The sequence below is a fragment of the Pygocentrus nattereri genome, chromosome 5 (genome assembly GCF_015220715.1).
Source record: "Pygocentrus nattereri isolate fPygNat1 chromosome 5, fPygNat1.pri, whole genome shotgun sequence".
NCBI classification, from domain to species: Eukaryota; Metazoa; Chordata; class Actinopteri; order Characiformes; family Serrasalmidae; genus Pygocentrus; species Pygocentrus nattereri.
The window spans coordinates 33,134,314-33,156,089 of NC_051215.1; the positions used below are offsets into that span (position 1 = coordinate 33,134,314).

At 39.4% G+C, this 21,776-nt stretch overlaps 1 protein-coding gene across 1 annotated transcript in view; it reads right to left on the minus strand.

Moving 5' to 3' along the window:
- The window catches only part of gfra4a (GDNF family receptor alpha 4a), a 174,763-nt gene extending 153,382 nt beyond the window's left edge, over positions 1-21,381 (minus strand). The window contains exon 1 of the mRNA XM_017690393.2: positions 20,820-21,381. Within this exon, the coding sequence (XP_017545882.1) occupies positions 20,820-20,877 (58 nt within the window). The 5' untranslated portion in view covers positions 20,878-21,381. The remainder of the gene's footprint in view (positions 1-20,819) is intronic.
- Positions 21,382-21,776: the final 395 nt, after the last annotated feature.

Below are 21,776 nucleotides of genomic sequence, written 5' to 3' on the forward strand. Positions count from 1 at the left end.
AGTGTTGGGGTAAGTACTTAAAATTGTAATCAATTACAAATTACTTATTACATCTCTAAAATTGATATAACTTTATCTTGGAGAAGTAATCGCAGGTACTCATTACTTCTACATTACTCTCTAAACCCACAAACCTGTACCAACTGGAAACATAAAGGAAAACCCAACAAATATAACAGTTCTTTTAGTACTTTTCTTTAGAAAGAATCAGCAAATCACAGTAAACATCCCATGAAAAGCCTGTTCCTCTTTTTCCTCTTTTTAAATCTTTTTAAGCAAAACACAGCCATTTATAGTGATTAAAATTATGAACAGCTGATGCTCTTTGAAAACTGAGAAGTCAGTATAAGCAAAATAAAGTCTTTACCAAAAATCTTTGCAAGTCTGCCTTGTTTAAATAAAGTTTGTATCTCTTCCTTTCAACATGGAGATGTTTATCCATCACTTTTATTTTCATTTGCTTCGACAAATTTGTTCGTTGAGTTTATAGTGTTTCCTGCACCGCACTGCTCATATTCACATATTCAAGTTGCACCATCAGCTGTGGCATACAGAACAAATTATGCACAAGAACAACCACAGATAATATGCAGAGGAAATGTTCATGCTTTTAAATGCACTGCACAAAATCAATATTGCTCTCAGAGACATATGAGTAACGCAAGAGGCAAAATTCTTATTATGTCAGTCACTTTAACATCATTACAAGAATTTAACCTCTTGTTCTCCAGGGTATATTTTGGCCTGTCCATCTGAATTTATGTGACAAAATCATAAGGCAAATTATTCAGTAACTGCATGAAATAAATACATTTTTATTTTATTTATTTATTTATTTTAAAAGTTCCCCTCAAATTAACAGAACATGTGTTTTGTGATCTACACATGCTGCTGTCAGCTTACAATTTACTGGTGACAGCCAAAAAATCTTAGATGCTCTTTGTATTATTTTATAAAAATCATTTTTACAGAGCAGATCACTGAAGAGATGCCATCTGTTTATAGTTTATAGCCCAGATTTGTGGAAAAATGAATAAATTCAGCTTCTTTTATTATAAGGGTTTAAAATTACATCACCAATCTATTTGCCTGGAAGGAACACAGTGACAGCCTCATACGGCACTTTTTGAATGTAGCTTCTGAAGAATATGACGAAGTGTGTTTTGGAACCACTGGTGGTGTCAAGGAGTTGACAAGGTTAAACATGTAAAGTAGTATAATACACTACACTATATTGTTACAGTTAAAATGACATTAGTGTAACATGTTACTTTATATCACATTACATCTAATGTGGGTTTTGTGTACTGTGCACTGAAATGTACAGGCCTGCACATGGCTGTCCTTGTCCAGCTGACCTGTTTCAAATTTCTTTCAACATGGTCTCTCATCATTTTCCCAAATATGAAGTAAGGCATTTTTCCTAACTTTCAAATGCCTAGCGTAAATAGAATAGGCTACATTGTGAAGAGACCACAGCAATGTAACAGAGGCTTCTGAACACATTCTGCCCATTCTGACAGGAAGTTTGAGTCGTGTGGATTATTCAGTATGCAGAATCTCTGGTAAGTCATCAGTGGTGGGATACAGGTCCATCGTTCTGTGCTGTTCATTCTGATGTGCCCAGCCTAGCTTTTTTCAGAATATAATATTAATTAGATGAGCTTCATTGATGTTAGTAAACCAGAATCAAATAATGGCCATAGCATGGGCAAACAGAAATCAATTCACAAATCATAATCCAGCTCATGGATTTTTGCTTTGTATGCTCCTAAAAGTAAAATAATTCTAAATGGATCTTGTCATATGGTGAATGTTTCTAGGAAAAATAAAATTGGTATTGAACTTTATGTAGAGATTCTTTAAACCTCAAAAAGGATCTTCACATTCATGCATTTTATTTACAAAAGCAATTCTTTAAAGAAGCATCTATTGAAATGTTTGTGCACTGAAATGCATGACAATAAAAGAGTCCTTTTTGGCACCTTTACTTTTAAGAGCATAGAGAGTAGGTGTTGTGAATAAAGAGACACAATATTGTCTCAATTGGAGCTTGATATTTAACATGCCAGCTGAGCTCATTTGTGTAATACAGTACCTTGCAATGATATGCCAGAGTTGCAATGGACTTTTTTTCCACGAATACCTCATATATCTGTTCATTAACATGGTAATAGATATTTAACCTTTTTGTATGCTGCTCATGCACTAGAAACTCTTAATTATACACACACTGAGAAAGGACAATTATGCTCTATTGTTAGAGATGAAACACAGGTGATGTTTTAATATAAAAGTCAACTAGTGTTATTATGATGTGTCTCTGTGTATTTGGCAAGACTAATCAGTAGGAGCCAATCAGCTCAAAGGAACCATTTTGGTTCCGTAAAGAATCTTTCAGTGGATGGTTCTTAGGGTGACTAGAACGATGAATCTTATGCATGAAAATTAAAACATTTTAATTAGCTCTGTACATTTTGCCATATTGCTAATCACTGGCCAGTCAGCACAGTATGAGCCAATCAGCACCAAAGAAGCCAATCAGCTCAGAATAAGCACTTTCAGTTCCATAAAGAACCTTCCAGTGGATGGTTTTAAGGGTTTCAAGAACAGAAATATTCAGTCACAGAACAGCATCATGGCTATTGTGGATGGCTATTGTGGCTATTGTGTAATTAATAATGTTAATGTTACATTAATTGTTACTATCTTATAGTAATGGTCACAACTTCATCTGTACCTTGAGCCCTTCAAGTTTTAAGCACAGCTCGACTTGACCCGTCATCCTTCAACACACATGGAAGATAAGCATCAAGCCTTTTCTCTGTCCTGGAACCCAGGTGGTCGAACGAATGGTGGAATGGGGTCTTCAAAAGCAAACTGAAGAACCAACTCTTTATGAAGCACTTAAGCAAGCACTAATTCATGTTTGCTATGGCTTGACTCTGCACTAGCTTTTGTTTTTAACAGGTGTTTCTGAGCTCAGAGGTAGTTTGGACTAACCTAATTGCTAGAATACAATTTCAGAGTGAACAAAGCACTTTCATAAATTGCTCTGGATAAACGTGTCTGCTAAATGCCATAGATGTCTACTAAATGCTTTAGATATAATAGCCTAATATGCATCTATGCAAAGTACTGCGCACAGTCTTAAACCTTGGCTTTGCCCAGCCATGTGCATTTAGACAAGCTGCTAATTACTGGCCAATCAGCTCAGTGTATTTAGCAGGGCTTCTGATTATGAGCCAATCAGCTCAGTGTATTTAGCAAGGCTTCTGATTATGAGCCAATCAGCTCAGTGTATTTTGCTGAGCTGCTCATTAAGGACCAATCAGTTCAGTCAGTTTAGCTGAACTGCTCATTAGAGGCCAATCAGCCCAATGAGTTTAGCTTTGCCACCCACAGATTCTGCTGCATGTCACCCTGATTAGTGCTCACTGCCTCTCTCTGCAGCTCACACTCATTTACATAAGAAAAGCAAGGGGAGCTGCAGCCTCACCTAATTATGAATGGTGACATACCAAACCTGCGCACTTCAATGCCTGGCAGTAATCATAAATGAAACTGCACCCAAATTTAAACAATAATTCCAGTGATGCTAGCATGCTGTGTCTGTGTGATGACGCAAGTGTACACATATGGACTGTGCGTGTGAGTCTTGACTTACTCATACTATTTATCATCTAAGTCCTAACCAGAATCGCTTCTTTTCACCAACATTTGTCATGTACTATTCATAGAATTTGTCTTGGCACATTTGGTGCCGCCTATCACTGAATACAATGGCAGACAAATAGGTATAGAGATGGATAACACACATTAAAATGACAAATAACATACATTAGTGCAGAATGATCTGCAGTGTGTCGTATATTTTTTCCATTACAGTACAATTTACGTAGTGTGATGCACCATGTGGAGTATAATTTGCAGTGCAGGGATGTAATTACGTACACAATATCAGAATATAGTGTGGACTGTAATTGGGATATGAAGAGAGCAAGAAAAAAAGACATGATAGTAGGAGTTCAGTGCATGGTAAGAGGGAGCAGAAGGGGGTATGATTGCCATGCATTACTGATTTACCTGAAGCACGACACTGAGGAAGAAGCTCTTCAAATAAAGACTGGTTGTAGTTTTGATGGATGTTTTTGGAGCATTTTCCAGAGAGAGGATTTTGGAAGTCATGACCTGGCTAGGAGGGATTAATGTGATCTTTTTGACACTTCCTTTTTTGTCTGGTTGTTTGGAGCTCTTCATTTTGCCTCACTGAGAAGTTGTAGGCAGAGCTAAAGTGAATGATAATGCTGTGTGCATCCTATACGCTTTCAGTGGTGACTTCAAGCTGTCTTCTGATGGAGTGGTGATGAGTTCTTTAATTGGGGCAGAGAGTACACACATTTTCTGCCCCTTCAGTGTCACAGAGACACTGTTTGCATCTCAATTCAGTGTCAGAGATCCCTCTCTGCAGGAATTTGAAGGCTGTGACATTGATGTCGAGGCAGGTGGTGCTGAAGCAATCAATAATCATTTCCAGTCTTTTAGTGGTGTGGAGTTGTACTTTGTTGTTATTAGGCTAAAATGCAAGATGCCGTTTGCCTTTTAGACTTTGTCTGTAGGCCTATGAAAGTGATGTCCTCTATCTTGTACATTGTGCATTCTTGTACATTGACAGAGGGGTCAAACACCTTTCTTTACGTTGACAGAGTCAAACATGTTCTTGTACATTGACAGGGGGGTAATTTGGCATCTAGAGGGCAGACAGTGGAGAAGGAAGTTGTCCATCCATTTCCAGGTTTAATTTACAACACTCTGCTCAACAGTAGGGGTGCTGCACAATGTCATGAGCCCTGGGCCTCCTTCACATCTCACATCCAAAACCAATGACATCAATCTAATTATTTTTGTTCTGTTTGTAATTATTTTAGATGATTATTTTAGTGTAGGGGAGGCACGGTGGCACTGTGGGTAGAGAAGGGTCTGGATTCGATTCCTTTCTGTGTGGAGTTTGTATGTTCTCCCCATGTCTGTGTGGGTGTCCTCCCACAAGACCAACGACATGCAGTCAGGCTAATTGGACACACTAAATTGCCCCAAGTGTGAATGTATATGTTTGTCTGTCTGCCCTGCGATGGGATGGTGATCTGTCCAGGGTGTATCTTGCCTTCCAACCAATGATTTCTGCGATAGGCTCCAGCTCCCACCGCAACCCAGAAGGATAAGCGGCTTAGAAGAAGATTTTTTAATGTATTGTTCTTAGTAGCTTGTTTTAATATTTTTATGTGTTTTATTATCTTCTTTTATTATTTCAAGGCCTCTTTCATTATTTTATGTTATTGTCATTGTTTATCACTGGGTTTTACTGTCATAGAAGCTTATTTCTTAATCTGTTATCATTTTGCTTTTTACTTCCCATTGTGGCACTCTGTCGTATTAAAAATAAGGATTCTCCTCAATGTGAACCTGAGCTTAAATAAATAATTTGACGAGGATGATATATGAGAAGGATGTAGCCATACTGAATTATTCTATTAGCAGCAGTTAAGAAAATCACTGATGTCAAAGTTTAGTGATGGTCTGGGTTATGCCAGTTTGGCCCCAGCATGGTGGGGAGCTAGGAGGGGTGGCACAGGGTCTATACTGAGTACAGATTTTCTGCTACAAAATTTGTGATTTTGCAGATACCTACATAAAATGGAAACATTTACACTATTCGATTAACAGAGACTACATAGTATTCTGCAATGGGGCAACCACAAAAATAAGAACATAAACTCCCCATGCTGCCTCAGAAACTAAGTACACTTTGGTGTTTTCAAATATATTTGACTACTGAGAAAATTGCCTGTTTGTGATAATTATGCTTTCACCAGTCACTGTGGTCTTGTTTTGGCAATTGCCACTGCACAGGGGACTCTGACAGCCAGGAGGGGCCTCAGACCATAGGTGCCAAACCAAGCTGTAATGCAAATACTTGGGACAATCCACTTCAGATGTAAACATTAGATGAATGAATAACTTTTGGATGAGAACAAATCACTAAATGAAAATAAGTGAAGAAATGTTTTCTTTTTTAAGGCCTGTTATTATTGATTCATGAGATGTTGTTGTTGTTGTTGCCATTCAAATGGGATATTAGTTAGAGTTTGGCTTGAAAGAAAAAAGAGAAAACTCAAAAATCTTCACATAAAAGCTGACATGTTGTAGGCACAGTATGATATTGCACATGCTAATTTTGCCTATTTTTCGAAACGAAAACAAAAAGTAATTTCCTGTGATGCTCAAAATGGATACTAAAACAACCTAAAATGTTTAAACTCATCTCATTTCATGTCTTTTTTTAAATTATGCATTATTACTGAAGCGTGGGGGGCCTTGAAGGCCTTCTAAGTCCCTTGAAGGCCTTCTCCAGCTAAGAGTCCTGGGTAGTCTGTTAAATTGTTTCCCCAGCTTTGCTCAGCAGTAGTTCAGGATAGCATTGCCATTCAACCAGAGCTGAAGTTGAGAACCCAGCACTCGCGCCACTGTGCTCCAAATGCTTTATCAATGAGAGTCATTTAAATGGTCAGGGTGAGAGTCACTCCCACAAAAAACCCATTTCCACTCACCCCAAAGGTACATGTCAGCACCACAGGTGGTCAGCTCCAGAGTTTCTGTTGTGAATTGCTCAAGAGCCTTGAGATGCAGCCTCAGAGGATGAAACTCCATTCCGCACATGCACACACTCCTACTCTTGACACGCATACTTCCGCTCTCATTTTGACGCACACCTACCCTGAGAAGCCAGGAGACCTTGCATTGTTCATCTGTATTCCTGCGACTGCTACGCACACACAGACACACGCACACAAGGCCCAGCTGCGGGACCTCACACTGTTCATTTGTATTCGTGTGACTGTTTGAGGCCCGCTTAGCGTGAGACCGCCCCCTTCTTCTCCCACTGCGCCACCAGCCCCGCGCCTGCCTAACAAGAACACTCCCTGCCTGCAAGGTGGCAGGGCTCTTCTTCTTTCTTTCCTTCCAAAGAGATGAAATTGCTCCAGATAATATGCAAGCCTCTCATTTGCCCCGTCTGCACACTGGATATGGACCACAGAAATGCCAGCTTCTTTTTACTGCGCCTCATGGTAATTGTCCCAGCAGTATAATCACGCTTTAACAAAAGACGTCAGAATGACAGGCTGTTAACATAATGAGCGTCTCTGTTGCCTCCCCCAGCGATCACATCCACTCGTCCCAGTCCGCATGGGGTGCGATTGGGGTGTGTGTGTGTGTGTGTAGGAGGGGAAGGTGGAGTGCTGGTAGTGGGGAGGGTCTCAGTCTTTTTTCCTCACTTTATATGAATTGCAAGTGTTCATTTCACCCCTTTTCTTTATCGCCTGCTCTTTTTTCATTTTTGGCTGAGTGGTGGTAATTGCACAAAGGTGTTGAGCACAGAAATCACACGGACGACAGGGGCAGATTTGGATGTAATGACTCACTGAGCAGTACAATGAAACAACACATCTGAGTGAGCGTGAGCGCACAGCTAAAGTAGCGCAGCCTCAGCCTTTTTTTGCAGGTGTGTTGGAGTGTGCTGGTGATGTCTGAAGAGAAGCCCTGTATGAAGAGGCATGTGAGGAGATCTGTGTTGTCAACAGTGTTGTGGCAGTGGATCTAAAGATGTGGACCAGGAGCTGACAGATAAATCTGTCTCCTGATGTCAAGGTTATACGGATTTATGATTGATGAGTCTCAGTAGAGGTGAAGTGTTGATAAAAATATATTAATTAAAAGTGAATTAGGTTGCTGAATTGCTTATTTGGAAGGAAGTTGCTGAGGGAAGCTGATACAAAAATAGGAAAAATAGAGGCAAAGGATCAGAAATCAGTCATAAAAAGCTTCTGGGAAGCTTCACCCATAATGTGACGAAATTGTGTTGTTTAAGAGTTTCTGCTGTTTGAGTTTAAATCTACATTTAAACGTACACCTGACACTTTGTCTCTTATTTCTGCCTCTGAGGTTCCCTTATGACCTTTGTGTGGGTTTATATACCAAAACAATTATAACTCATTTTTACATAAGCATTTTTCAACCTCTCTTTATCCATCGTAATTAAACAGGCTGCACCTGTGACTGTGCCATTAAGGCTAATATGAATCATTTTACTGAACTGGATCAGAGTTGAAAACACATTTCATGTTGTAAACTTGGACTTTAGACTAAATCCTTTTGCTTTGAGTGATTCTATGCCTTAATTATATTTATTTTATTAAAATAAAGGAATGAACATTCCATTCCATGTTACACTGTGATTTTTAGACTTTGGGACACATTTACTTCAAAACAGTGGGATCTAACTGCTCACCATGTGGACATGAGGGACAGAGATGTAGGCTCACTTCCTGATCTGAAATGTAGGGGTGTGACTAACATAAGGCTCCGCTTATGGAGTAAAACCCTGTTTTTTTGGCAGTGACATGAAAACATAGGACAGCATTTTTAATGTTTTATTATTTAAACATGAAACTAATGATAAACCTTGTTCTTTCAAAGTGACTTTAAAATAAATGTAAAATACTGTTAAAAAACATTTATTCATTTAGTTCTTTATTATTATTTAGCTTATTACTATCTCTACTAATGCCTTGGGCATCACATTATCTTTGTAAATATCTAGAAATCTATCTATAAATAAAAGGTCTACATTCATAATTTTTTAAAATAGCTTTTTAGTTTTTTACAGTGGGGCCACAGTTTGAACCAACTTGAATCTTCTCCATTATGCCTCATTCAAAAAAACCAAACTCATATAACTGAACAGTGTGAATGGGTACATAATACACAACTCTTTATTTTAAATGAAATTTGAGAACTAGCCATTGTATTTTGGTATTTTGGTAAATCAGTTGACAGAATTTTTTCCTGGGATGGTTATTGTAGAAATAGTAGGCCACAACAGGCAGGACAGGTGTTAGTCCAGGACTGGCTGCTGTCCAAGTTGATCAAAAATGCCTTATAGTTTAATTTTTTATTCTATTATGAATTAAAATGACAGTAAAAGCAAAACACTACAAGCAAAATGGACGAAGTTAGTCCCTGCGATGGACTGGCGACCTGTCCAGGGTGTATCCTGCCTTCCGCCCTTCCGACCCTGACGGAGAAGCGGCTTAGAAAATGGATGGATGGATGGATTTATTTAAGAAATGGCTTTTTGGTCAAGTTGGCACACAGAAGATCTGTTTCTTAATAGTGTATTAAGCACTGATCAGTGAAGCAATGCAATCTCTCTCTTAGATAAGCTGCAGCTGCAGCTCCGAAATATACAGATTATAGATTAGTACAGTCTTAGTTTGTGCAACCAGCTAGAGTGTGATTTTGTTCTGCACTTACATGCTCAGTGTGATGTGGTTGTAGTAACATTTACCAGCACAAAATTATATTTTCCCAATGATTCATCATTTACTCTCACAAATGAGGATTTATTAAGGGAATAACATTTCTACAAATTCAGTATTCATTTTAAGCCAGTCTCTTTCTCTCCCTTTCCTTGGCTGTGCTTAACAACATCTTTTTAAAAATGTATTTATTAAACTCAGGTTTGACAAGAACCCAAGAATCACTTGATTTGTTTTTTTTTCTTTTGAACTAAAATCTTTTCACCTGACTGGCCTTCTATGGAGCTGCAACCCCTCAACTTATTGTCTACAGATTGAAAAAAAAACTCATGGATATAAAAGTGTTACGGTCAGCACAACATCAGCATTAGCGAGATAGAGTAAAAACAATATACAGCTGATACTACTGTGATTAAATAATCTGAAGTCTCTTAAATTCTTAAAATAATTGACATTTCATTGAGCTAACATTTGTGCTTTCAGATCTAAAAACTTGGTAGCCAGCTATACTGACCACAGTTTGGAAAAAGCTAATGTAGCCCAAAGCTCATATAATACTGGCTTACAATTTACGAGGTCTGTTATGATTGGCTGAGCCAGTGTTACACTTTTCTCCAATGCAAAATAGCAGATGATTGTCGCCTCCTGTTGTTATGTTAGTAATCTCTGGTAGCATCACTAAGGCAGCAATGGATCAGATCAGCAGCAGAACTGTTTGTGAATAAGGAGACACTGTAGCACAGTTGAATAATGAAAAATACTGTTAATGATTTGAACTTATAATGTACATTCATTTGGGAGGGTGGGTAAATAATCTCTCTCTCTTTTTCCTCTCTCTCACTGTCTCTGCACTTGTCTCTTTTTCTGTCTTGCTTTTCGGTCCTCTCTGATTACTTAAAAAGCATATATTAAAAATACATTATAAACGACAGTCTCTAAACTCCAGCTAATGGAATGCTTCCCTATTCATACAGTTGATGAGGCCTTATACTGTTAATAGCTGTTAATTTCTTACTCATGTCACATGACACCATGCCATCAATATGCTGGTTAAAAGTGAGCTTTCTCGTGCTCGTTTTAGTATGTTATGAGAAGGCAAGAAAATAAAACAATTTTAAAATCTATCGCTACTATAAGCTGACTATGGATCTTCTATCTTAAACTGAGCTGCTTCTGGAACTGGACTGTAACATGTTGATTTAGCAGCTAGCAACCTTCGAGTAGTGCAACTGAAAACAAATTAGTAGGGTTGCATTTTACAAGCATGATCTATTAATTACCTTCTTAACTTTGACAGTTTTATCATAGTGGTATTGAATGTTAGGCTGTAGTGTGTGTACTACATACCTGAACATCTCAAGAAGTCACTCAGCGTAGGATCAGCATGGCCAGTTAAATTTACAGTTAATCCACTGCTTTTCTGAGGTTAGCAGAGAACCAGTCAATGCTGATTAGTCTCTTCACTGTTTCCACATTGTGACTCATAAAACTCTGCTGAAACATCTGAAGTTTGGATCTCAGTGTCCTCATGGTAGTACCAACCATGTGTTTCAGCTGTGTTTGTAAGCATAATTTTTAAAACATTAATGTTACATGGTGGTGGGTAGTGGGGGTAAATGAGCTGTACTGGGTATACACAATGCACACTGTAGAAAAAAAATAACACTATCCATTATTGATACCAACACAATATTTCTGCACTGTATTGTACTGTATTGCTACATAGGCGTTATACTATAGACTCTTTTATACATTTTTTCACTTGAGCACCTGCCCCTGAAAAACCCTCTGCACATTCCTCATGCACATCTTATTTTTCATAACATGTGCAAAAAACATTCTCTGCCTTGCACAATACAGAACAGACAGGTCAGTTTATTTTTCTGTTTCCCTGCCAGTCCCTTAAACCAAATGGAGTAATTTTCGGGAGGATTACATTCCCTGGATTAGACTCAGCTATGAACAACATGCATGTACAGCGTACAAAGGCATGCAATTTACATGGTTTTGAAATAATAAGCCTATGTCAACAGAACTGAAAGCAGAATGAAATCCCAGAATGCATTTTTGGACAAATTCAGATCTAAATTTACATTCAAAATAAACGTGGATCAAACACCGAGGCAATCTGGTATGTAAGAACTCAGAGGTTAATTGGCAGTTAGGCCACAGTGTGGGCAGCATAGGGGAGAGGGAGGAAAGAGGCTGTCTGCATGGTGAGATGCAGCAACAGTGCCAGAATGAATTCATATCGCAGCAAGCCCAAACTCACAGCACTGCATAATGTAATCCACCACAATTCAAGGTTAGTAAATGTGTGGCTAACAAATTTATTCCATCCCCTAAGAGAACAGCTTACAATGCTAAATGAACATTAGTCAGAGAAAGGCAGAATTAATTAGCCTCTTATGCTCCAATCCTCCAGAATTATTAAATGCTAGGAATTACATAATGACCTTATAGTGGCCAATAGCACAAGGCCATGAGGGTCCTCTTGTCTTATTTAAGATATTCAGACGATCAGACTTGCCTTATTAAGATGTAGTTAAATAAAAACAAAACGAGAATAGACTTCTTCACTGAACCCTTGGCAGACTGATAAGTATCCTTCAGGACCTGCTAAAAGAACATGTATGAAGTGAGTGACATCTACAAAAATGTAATCTAGTGAGTGACATGAGTTGTACTTAGAACTGCACTTTTTATGAGAAGTGTTGGAATGCAGGTTTGCTGGCTAAGTCAGCAAAGAAAAACTTAAATCACACAGGCTGAATCAAAAATGTAGAAATGGCTGTTTGGCAATTTATTTTTTAACACGTTCCAAAATAAGTAGGCCTTCTCATTAAATTATTGCATTGCAAGCATAAAGTTCAGGACTCTATTAAAGTTTCCACTTGGGTTGGCATCCTAATGGCACTCACTGCAAAGTAGAGCCGAGAATAACACAAGCCAAACAGTGCTGACGTCACTAAAATGCTCCCATGGCAGAAGCAGTTCTGTAAGTTGTCCAGCAATATCACCACGAGCCAGTGCCGCTACATAAAAGAAAAACAACACGCAGGACTGAAGTGGAAATAGGGCATGTAACAGTGCTAGGGGTATGAAACAATGACCATCCAACATACTGAATATTTCTCAACAATAGCTGGCCTCAGGAGCCAAGTGTTCCCGCTCAGTCCTAACCATTTGAACCCTATTCTTTGTGTATCTTAACTACAAGGCATTATTTAGTAGCTGCTATGATATTAATATGTAAGTTAGCATGAACGGAAGTGAGGAACTGTAGTGAGGAACCTCAGGGTTTAAAGGGTAAATTGATGTCATAAAGCCAGATACCAAATCAAAGCTTACAGTTGTGAGAATTTAGGCCAGGGGTGCACAACCCTGATCCTGGAGGCCTGGTGTTTGGTGATCTGCACAGTTTGGTGATTTACCTCCTCCAACACACCTAATTACACTTCTCTGTTAGTTGCCAAGTTACGTGGGTTACGTTTGTTTGAGTAGAGAAACCTCCAAACTGTGCTGGACACCAGCCACCTTGGACTGGAATTGTGCAAACCTGGTTTAGGCCATAGCACTGCATGTGCACATTTCAAAGGTAAAAACATTCATCCACAGAACTTTGTAAAATGCACCAAAAAACATATCCCAACCACACATACATAAGCTAATGTTTTGAATGAGTTTATTGTCTGATTAATTTACTATTATGCTGCTTAATAAAGCTTGTCAACATCTGTGTTGCTGTTTATTGTTGTGGGGTTTTTGAGGAGAGTGGAATATTTTTGGGTTATGTGGTCTGCATGAGCATGTGAGCTGATTATCTGAGAGAAGTTAATTAGACTGCAGAAAATTGAAAAATTGAACACAGCAATTAAAACTTTGTCTTCATTGATTATGCTGTCATTGCCTGGAGACATAGGAATCAGAAGATGTCTGGCTGGTTGTTGTTAGAACCAGAGGATTTAATGTTATAGGTGATTTCCTTGTTACCTGAAGCTCACATGGAAGCTTTCTCTGCGCTGGAGGGATTAGACAAATAGAAAAATAGAAAAACATAATCCAGAAACAGTATGGAAGCAGTGTGCCTTTGCATATAGTTGTGGCAAGAAATGCTAGCAATGAATTTAACAAAATAACCATGAATTATAAAAAAAAAATTGAAGAAGAAGAAGAAGAAGAAAGAAGATATACTCAGGGCTGAATCTGCTCTAACAGGGCAGATCTTCTTACCAGTTCTATATTAGGGCACACAATCATTTTTTTTCAGCACATGGGGGTTGGCAGATGGTTTGGGTTTCACTCACTTTCTGACTGTTCAAATTAAGCCTTCTGATGCCAATGAAAATGTGAAACATATTTTGTCCATCAAATCTCAACAATATAGAATAAGCCCTTATTTATTATTAATGTCATGTTTACATTCATTTAATTAACACCCAGTAAAGAACTTTATGTTTCAAAAATGTAATTAGAAAAAGTTGAGATGCTGTGTAAAATGTAAATACATGTAAATAAAAGCAGAATGTAATGATTTGTCAATCTCATATTTATTCACAATAGATCATAGACCACATATAATATAATATAACATGTTGAAAGTGAGACATTTTACCATTTCATGAAAAGCATAAACTCATTTAGAACTTGATGGTAGCAATGCATCTCAAAAAAGTTGAGACGGGGCAACAAAAGGCTGGAAAAGTAAGTGGTACTAAAAAAAAACAGCTGGAGAGCAATTTACAACTAACTCACATGACTGGGTATAAAAAGAACATTTTAGAGAGGCAGAGTCTCTCAGAAGCAAAGATGGGCAGAGGTTCACCAATCTGCCAAAAACTACATATAAAAATTGTGGAACACTTTGGATATCCTACCATCTACAGTATACACTGTGGGCACAATTATTAGGCAAGTCTTATTTTTGAGGATTATTTTTATTAATGACCAACTTCAGTGCTCTCGGTTAATCCAAAATGTTAATAAACCTCAAACATGAATGTTTAAGAAAAATAAAGTGAAGTTTTGGCTTTCTTAGGAGAATATTATCTATATGTGCACATTTATTGGGCAACTACAATAGTGCAGAATTATTACGCAGCTAAATGAAAAACACACATTTTACCATCTCACTTTTTTATTTTCATCTGTTCAAGTGAGAATTATAAAAAACAACTCAAAGCTTTCCAATGAACATTTCTGAGAAATAAAAAAAAAAAATAGTGACCAATATAGCCACCCTTCTTTTCAATAACAGTGATAAGCCTTCCATTCATGGAGTCTGTCAGTTTCTTGATCTGTTGACGATCAACTTTTTGTGCAGCAGCAACCACAGCCTCCCAGACACTGTTCAGAGAGGTGTCCTGTTTTCCTTCACTGTAAATCTCCTGTTTAAGAATTGCCCACAAGTTCTCAGTTGGGTTCAGGTCAGGTGAGGAAGGGGGCCATGGCATAAGTTTTTCATCTTTAAAGCCTTTACTGGCGAGCCATGCAGAGGAGTACTTGGATGCATGTGATGGAGCATTGTCCTGCATAAACATCATTGTCTTTTTGAAAGATGCAGATTCTTCCTGTACCACTGCTTAAAGAAAGTGTCTTCTAAAAACTGGCAGTAGGCTTGGGAGTTGATTTTGAGCCCATCTTTAACCCAAAAAGGTCCAACCTGCTCATCTTTAATAATACCAGCCCATACCAGTACCCCATCTCCACCTTGCTGGCGTCTGACTCTAAGTGGAGCTCTGTCCCGTTACTGATACAGCCACAGGCCCGTCCATCTGGTCCGTCAAGAGTCACTCTCACCTTGGACCAGTCTAGACACTTCAGCTTATGTGTCTTGTTCAGTGGTGGTCGGGTTTCAGCCTTCCTTACCTTGGCCATGTCTCTGAGCACTGAACATCTTGTACTTCTTGATACTCCAGCTAGGTTGCAGTTCTGGAATATGACAGAACTGGAAAATAAGCGGTTCCTGGTAGCTTCACGCTTGATTCTTCTCAAATCCTTGGCAGTTCATTTACGTCTTTTTTTCTCAGCATGTTTCTTGCGACCCTGTTGACTATTTGCAACAAAACGTTTGATGGTTCTGTGATCACGCCCCAATATCTTAGCAATTTCAAGAGTGCTGCATCCCTCTGAGAGAATTTTTAACTTTTCAGAGTCAGTTCAATTTCTTTTTTGGCCCATTTTGCCTAAAGAAAAAAGCTGCCTAATAATTATGTATACTTTGATATAGGGTGTTGACCTCCTTAGGCCACACCCTCCCTCATTACACAGATACACATCACCTGCTATGCTTAAATCCATTAAGCATTCAAGTTTATCCAGCTTGGAGTTAGAAAATATGCCTAAAAATGATAATATGGTCAAAATACTCACTTGCCTAATAATTGTGCACACAGTGTATAACATCATCAAAAAATTCTGAGAATCTGGAGAATTCTCTGGACAAAGTTGATGGTCGATATCGGATGCTCATGATTTTCAGGCCCTCAGAAAACATTGAAAACAGGCATGATTCTATACTGGAAATCATTGCATGGGCTCAGGAACATTTCCAGAAATCATTATCTGTGAACATAGTTCACCATGCAATCCACAAATGCAAGTTAAAGCTGTATCATGCAAAGAAGAATCCATATGTCAACATGATCCAGAAAGACCACTGTCTTCTCTGGGCAAAAGGTCATTTAAAATGGACTAAGGCAAAATGGAAAACTGTTCTGTGGTCAGATGAATCTAAATCAGACACCGTGTCCTGTGGACTGAAGAGGAGAGGAACCATCCAGCTTGTTATCGGTGCACAGTTCAAAAGTCTGGATCACTGATGGTATGGGATTGCTTTGGGGCCTATGGCATGGGCAGCTTACACATCTGGAAAGGCACTATCAATGCTGAACAGTATATAGAGTTGTTAGATTAACATACGCCCCCATCCAGACAATGTCTCTTCTGGGGAAGGCCTTGCATATTTCAGCAAGATAATGCTAAATCACGCACTGCATCCATCACAACAACATGTCTTTTCAGAAGAGTCCAGGTGCTGAACTGGCCTGCCTTCTGTCCAGAGTTTTCACTAATAGAAAACATTTGTCACAACATGAAACGAAAAATCTGATAAAGAAAACCCAGGACTGTTGAGCAGCTAGAATCCTACATCAAACAAGAATGGGACAACATTCTGCTCCCAAAATTTCAGCATTTACAGGCTGTTGTTAAAAGAAGAGGGAATGCTACACAATGGTAGACATGGCCCTGTCCATCAAGTTCTAAATGAGTTAATATTTTTCATGAAATGGTAAAATGGTCACTTTCAACATCTGATATGTGCTCTATGTTCTATTGTGAATAAAATATGGGTCTATGAGATTTGCAAGTCATTGCATTCTGTTTTTATTTACATTTATTTACATTTTATACAGCATCCCAACTTTTCTGGAATTATACTTTAGGTACATTCAAGAACATGTACTTTTATACCTTGAATAAGAATGTAAACCACACTTCAACATTTACAAGAGTATATTTTTTACCATAGTACTTTTCCCTAAGTAAAGGGCCTGTGTACTTCTGCGACCTCTGCAATGGGACACATCCCCCAGGGGAAGTGTTTGTTTGCACTTACATAGATATGCGTGTTGTCTGTTGTGCATCCCTGTGCATTAAGAGACAGCCCTGTGAGGGGAGTACCTCCTCCATATGACATTTATGGGTCACTTAGAAAGGACAGCATTTAACCACAGTGACAGAGCGTGACTCTGTATGTGTAGGTGTGCTTGTGCATATTTGTAGAATACAAATGAAAGCGTGCGTCCTCCAGTGACTGAATCAGGTGTATGTGCTGTTGGTAGCGCAGGGTTTGGGCTCCAGGCTGTAACCCCCACAGGATAAAATCTCAACGTGGAATTCCACTGTGGCTAGAAGGCCTCAGCCTCAGGGCCAGCCCCCCAGAGTGGTGGGGTGTAAGAATGAGGTGTGTATAAATTGCTGTAGCTTGGAGCAACACTCTTTACTCTCCTGTGCCTCCAGTGGTGCCTTAATGTATCTCACACTGAGCTCTGACAGGGTGTCACAGTATATTGTTTGTTAATTGTTATCACAATATTGGCTGTTGCAATACTGATATCACAAAGCAAATCCAATAACCATCACAAAACCATGTACTGTGTACATAAAGAATGCTGACATTCAATCACAGATGTTCAGTGTCTTCAATGTTGAAATTCATTAATTGGATTGAGTGAAGAAAACACAAAATACATTCAAGAGTCAAGCTAACATAATCATAGAGATTGTGTTGAACAATTATGTCTGTGCAGATACTTGACTGATATGAGTTTGAACAGATTGTCATCATGTTAATAAAAGCCAGCTGGAAGACAGAGCTTCCCATCATTCTTGGCAGTTTTGTTTGGTTCTATTATGTAGCTCTTATTTTTTATCAGTTATTTTGTAACAAAAATAAATTTGCTTTATAATATGTTATGCTAAAGGCTGGGCTTGGATGCATATTCCAGTTATTTATTCTTTTAACTATGAAGGGTGTTTTGAGTTCAGGTTTACCAGGTCAGGCTGCACTGCTAATATAAAGGTAAACAATTTTTGGCAGCCAAGCTCTGATTAGGCGATCACAAATACACAAAACCAATGAAATCCTCTGAAATGGGGGATTTTGATCATTATGAAGCCATTGTTCACTACTTATAGAGCGGTTCATCAATTAGCATTCTTTGATAGCAAACTTCATGTAGTGCTATCTTCACTTGCCAGGTGTTTGCAGTGGAAAACTAAAGTTAATTTATAATAAAGTGCAAAAGTCAGAGAGTCCTTCTTTTTTTATTATTTAAAGGCAAACTGGCCAGCTGTTCATTTTTCTGCATAAGGAAAAAAGCAGAAAACATGTATTTAAATAAATTACACAGATGCCTCAAAAAGTAAATTTTATTAAAAGTAAATATTTAATATGTTCACTCTTTGCCTTTATTACAGCTTCCACTCTTTTCTGGAGACTTGCTGTCAGTTTCTCCACACCTCTAAAATTCTGCCTTAGAAATTTGTTGTGCCTTAAGTGTTGATTATTTGGGGACAGTTTTGGTGGTCTTGTGTGGTTGTTAGGGGTCCCATTATCGTTTAAGCATGCCTGTTTTTTTTTCTTTTTTTTCTTTGACTTTCCACTTCCATATGCACGCAGGATATCTTATATGTAATTTCCTCTCTCAGAAAAAAAAGGTACTAAAAATTCACAGAGGCAGAATCTCTCTTGTTACTGGGTATGTCTTTGGTTCCGTTAGTTATTTTAATAATTGGACCATAATCCAATGCAGATCATATTGAACAGTTCATATTGTATTCGCTCCACACCCTGTCATCACTCCAGGCTTTTTGTTTTATTGCTCTATATTAAAACATTATGTTAAGGTATGTATTATAAATATGTATTCTGACAAATGGACAACATAATATCCATTTTGATTGGACATTAAGCAAATGAAGGGTAGTCTTAGACTTTTTCACTTGAACTTATTAAATATGAATTCTTTTGAGTTCTGGTAGACAGAGTGGATCTTATTGTCACTGTGAAATAAAATTGAAAACGAAAACTGAATACGAAACTTGAATACGATTAGTGTTAGTCATAAAAGCATATCTGATAACCACATCAAGGCTTCGCTATTTTTATGCATATATTGCAAGATACATCACACTTGCCATCTCACAATGGGTAGTTGAGATGAACACAAAAAAGCTTTTCAAAACAAACCCCTGGAAGTTATGTACAGGCACAGACTGAAGCAGCTGTGTATAAACAGCAAATAAAGGCATTTTCTGGAGCTACTGTGGTGGTCTGACTGCTGGTTGCTTGCCTTGCGTCCTCTCCTCATGAGCCACCTTGAAATCTGTGCGTGCAAATGTGTGAGCATGAGGGAAAGCGTGCACATGCCTGTTTTAATGATGAGGACACTTACATAACCCTGTTATTAGAATTCCACACTGTAGTTGGAGTGATGCAGCAAGTTTTTCACTTTTTGCCTGAGAACGTCTCTTATCAGAGCGCAAGATCTCTCGCCTCTGTTTGAACGGTGGGTTCATTACTGTTCTCGTTTGAATGCAAATTTCCCAGTTTTGCTTTAGAGTCGAGGCGAGTTGAGGGGCATGCTTTACACGACTGTGTGAGGTCTCATTATGAGCTTGAATGAAAATGCTGCATAATGCATCCTCCAAAAGAATTTACAGGCACTGAAGTAGTTAATGCCTGAAATATCCACTGAAAGTGTGATGAGAGGCTTCTTGCACCTTCAAGGCTTATTGGAGGGACTGCTTTTTGATAACATCTGAGGAAAGTAGCTAAAGAATTCAGCCCAAGGTATGTAGTGAACGCTTTAATTGGTAACCCAATATAGGTACAAAAAGAATAAGAAAGGAAGAAAAAAAGGGAAAGACAGAACTAATTTCTTCATTTCCCAGCACTGTCTAAACATGTTAATGACAGTTAGCTCACCTGAGGCAAAGTGGTAAATTTCCAGATTTCCATGTTCTCAGTACAGGATTGCCTCAGTTATTTTCTCTCATGGAATAAAAAGCTCTGTCTGAAACACAAACACTCCAGTCACTGTTAACCGACTTCAGGGAGCAGAGCCAGACTTTACACGAGCAAAAACCCACCTACGTATCGGCTACGTAATTCACAACGATGTGAGTCTGCGTTTCGACACTATTAAACAGTCAAATTCTACATCAGCAGTGCATTTAGAGATAAACGACAACTTTATACATGATCCCTAACAGTGGACATAAAGGATTAGTGCAGTTCTCATATTCGTCCTCGTTGCTCTCCAGCAGCGGACAGTGCAGTTAATTTCTCTCCACCCATTTTCGGGCAGGCCCCACCCTCTTGCGCTACAATTGGCTGCTCATTCACAAACACACACACACACACACACACACACACACACACACACACACACACACACACACACACACACACACACCAGCCCACCGTTCTGGAACGCTCCGCATCGCGACGGAGCGCGCGCTGCTAGCGGCCAATCACAGCGCAGGAAGGCGGGTGAATCCGTAATACGGGTGTGAAGTAAAAAAGGAGCCCCAGTCGAGCTGAAGTGAGCACTGGCCCCATTTGAATGACTCCGCGCCGCGGCCACCGTTTCTCGGACGGAGCTTTAACACAACGACGGGTCACTATAACACCCCAAAAACAGCCACACCGGCAGCCTCATGCTCCCCGTTCGCTACACCAAAACACAGCAACAGCCTTTAAAACCAGCCACGCGCCAAGGTTACTGACCCAACTTTCTAAACTCTCGCTATAGCGATTCAAAAGCAGCCAGAAGGTGAAACGCAGTAGAAAGAGACGAGTGAGTGATCGTTCTCCTCACATCTGGAACAGCTGGCCAAACGCAGCGGAGCTGATGATGAAAGATTTGGACTCACCGATCACGGCCAGCTGGAGCAGAGAGAGCCCGACCAGGTCCATTATGCGCAGAGCCATGAGTCCAAAAAAGAGACAGATAGAAAAGAAAAGCACAGCCCTGAGCGAGTTGTACACTTGCTCGCCCGTCTGTAGTCTCAAAGTTCCAGCATGCAAACAGAGACGCGTCCTCTGCTTTTTTCAGCGCCGCTTTACCGGCACGGAGGCGCGAGCAGCGATCCAAATCCTGCGATAGTTGCGGACAGAATCCTGAACCATCTTCTTATCTGCAGTCAAATGAGGTGCTGGATGAAGCGAAAAAACACAGTTGCGCAAATCAGAAGGAACGAGAGTGTGTGTGAGGAGGTGGCGCGCGCCACTGGCTCTCCAAGCAAAAATCCCTAAGTGGAGGGAGGCTGCAGTGAGGAGAGGAAGCGCGGCTGCTCGGTTTGGTGCTGATCTTCTGCAGAAGGTGTGAGGGTGAGTCTGTGAGGTTGGATCCTCGGTAGTGAGATCGTGTGTGTGTATGTGTGTGTTGGGCCGTGTGTAAGCGCGAGCGCACCGGGCTCCAGCGCGCGCAGCAGCACGGTGCTCAACAACTCATGTGGTACAAGGGGAGGGGGAGGAGGGCAGTGAGAGCACACTGCTGGATTCAACTGCAAGGAGGACACAATCAGCATCATGAAGTGATGGCCAAGAGATAATAATAATAATAATAATAACAACAATAATAATAATAATAATAACAACAATAATAATAATTTGAAGATCTTGTATAGGTAGATCACTGTACACTAGACTTCCATTGCATCAATTACTTATTTACCACGTTTTGAACCTCTGATTTCAGTGGGTGAGGCTGAAGAACATCAGGGCGATGGACCAGCATGACTTTCATGTGTTTCACTCACTTTTATACTAATCATGCAGTGGATTTCAGTTCAGCTTGCACAGTATTCTCAGTGAACATGCTGAAGTTC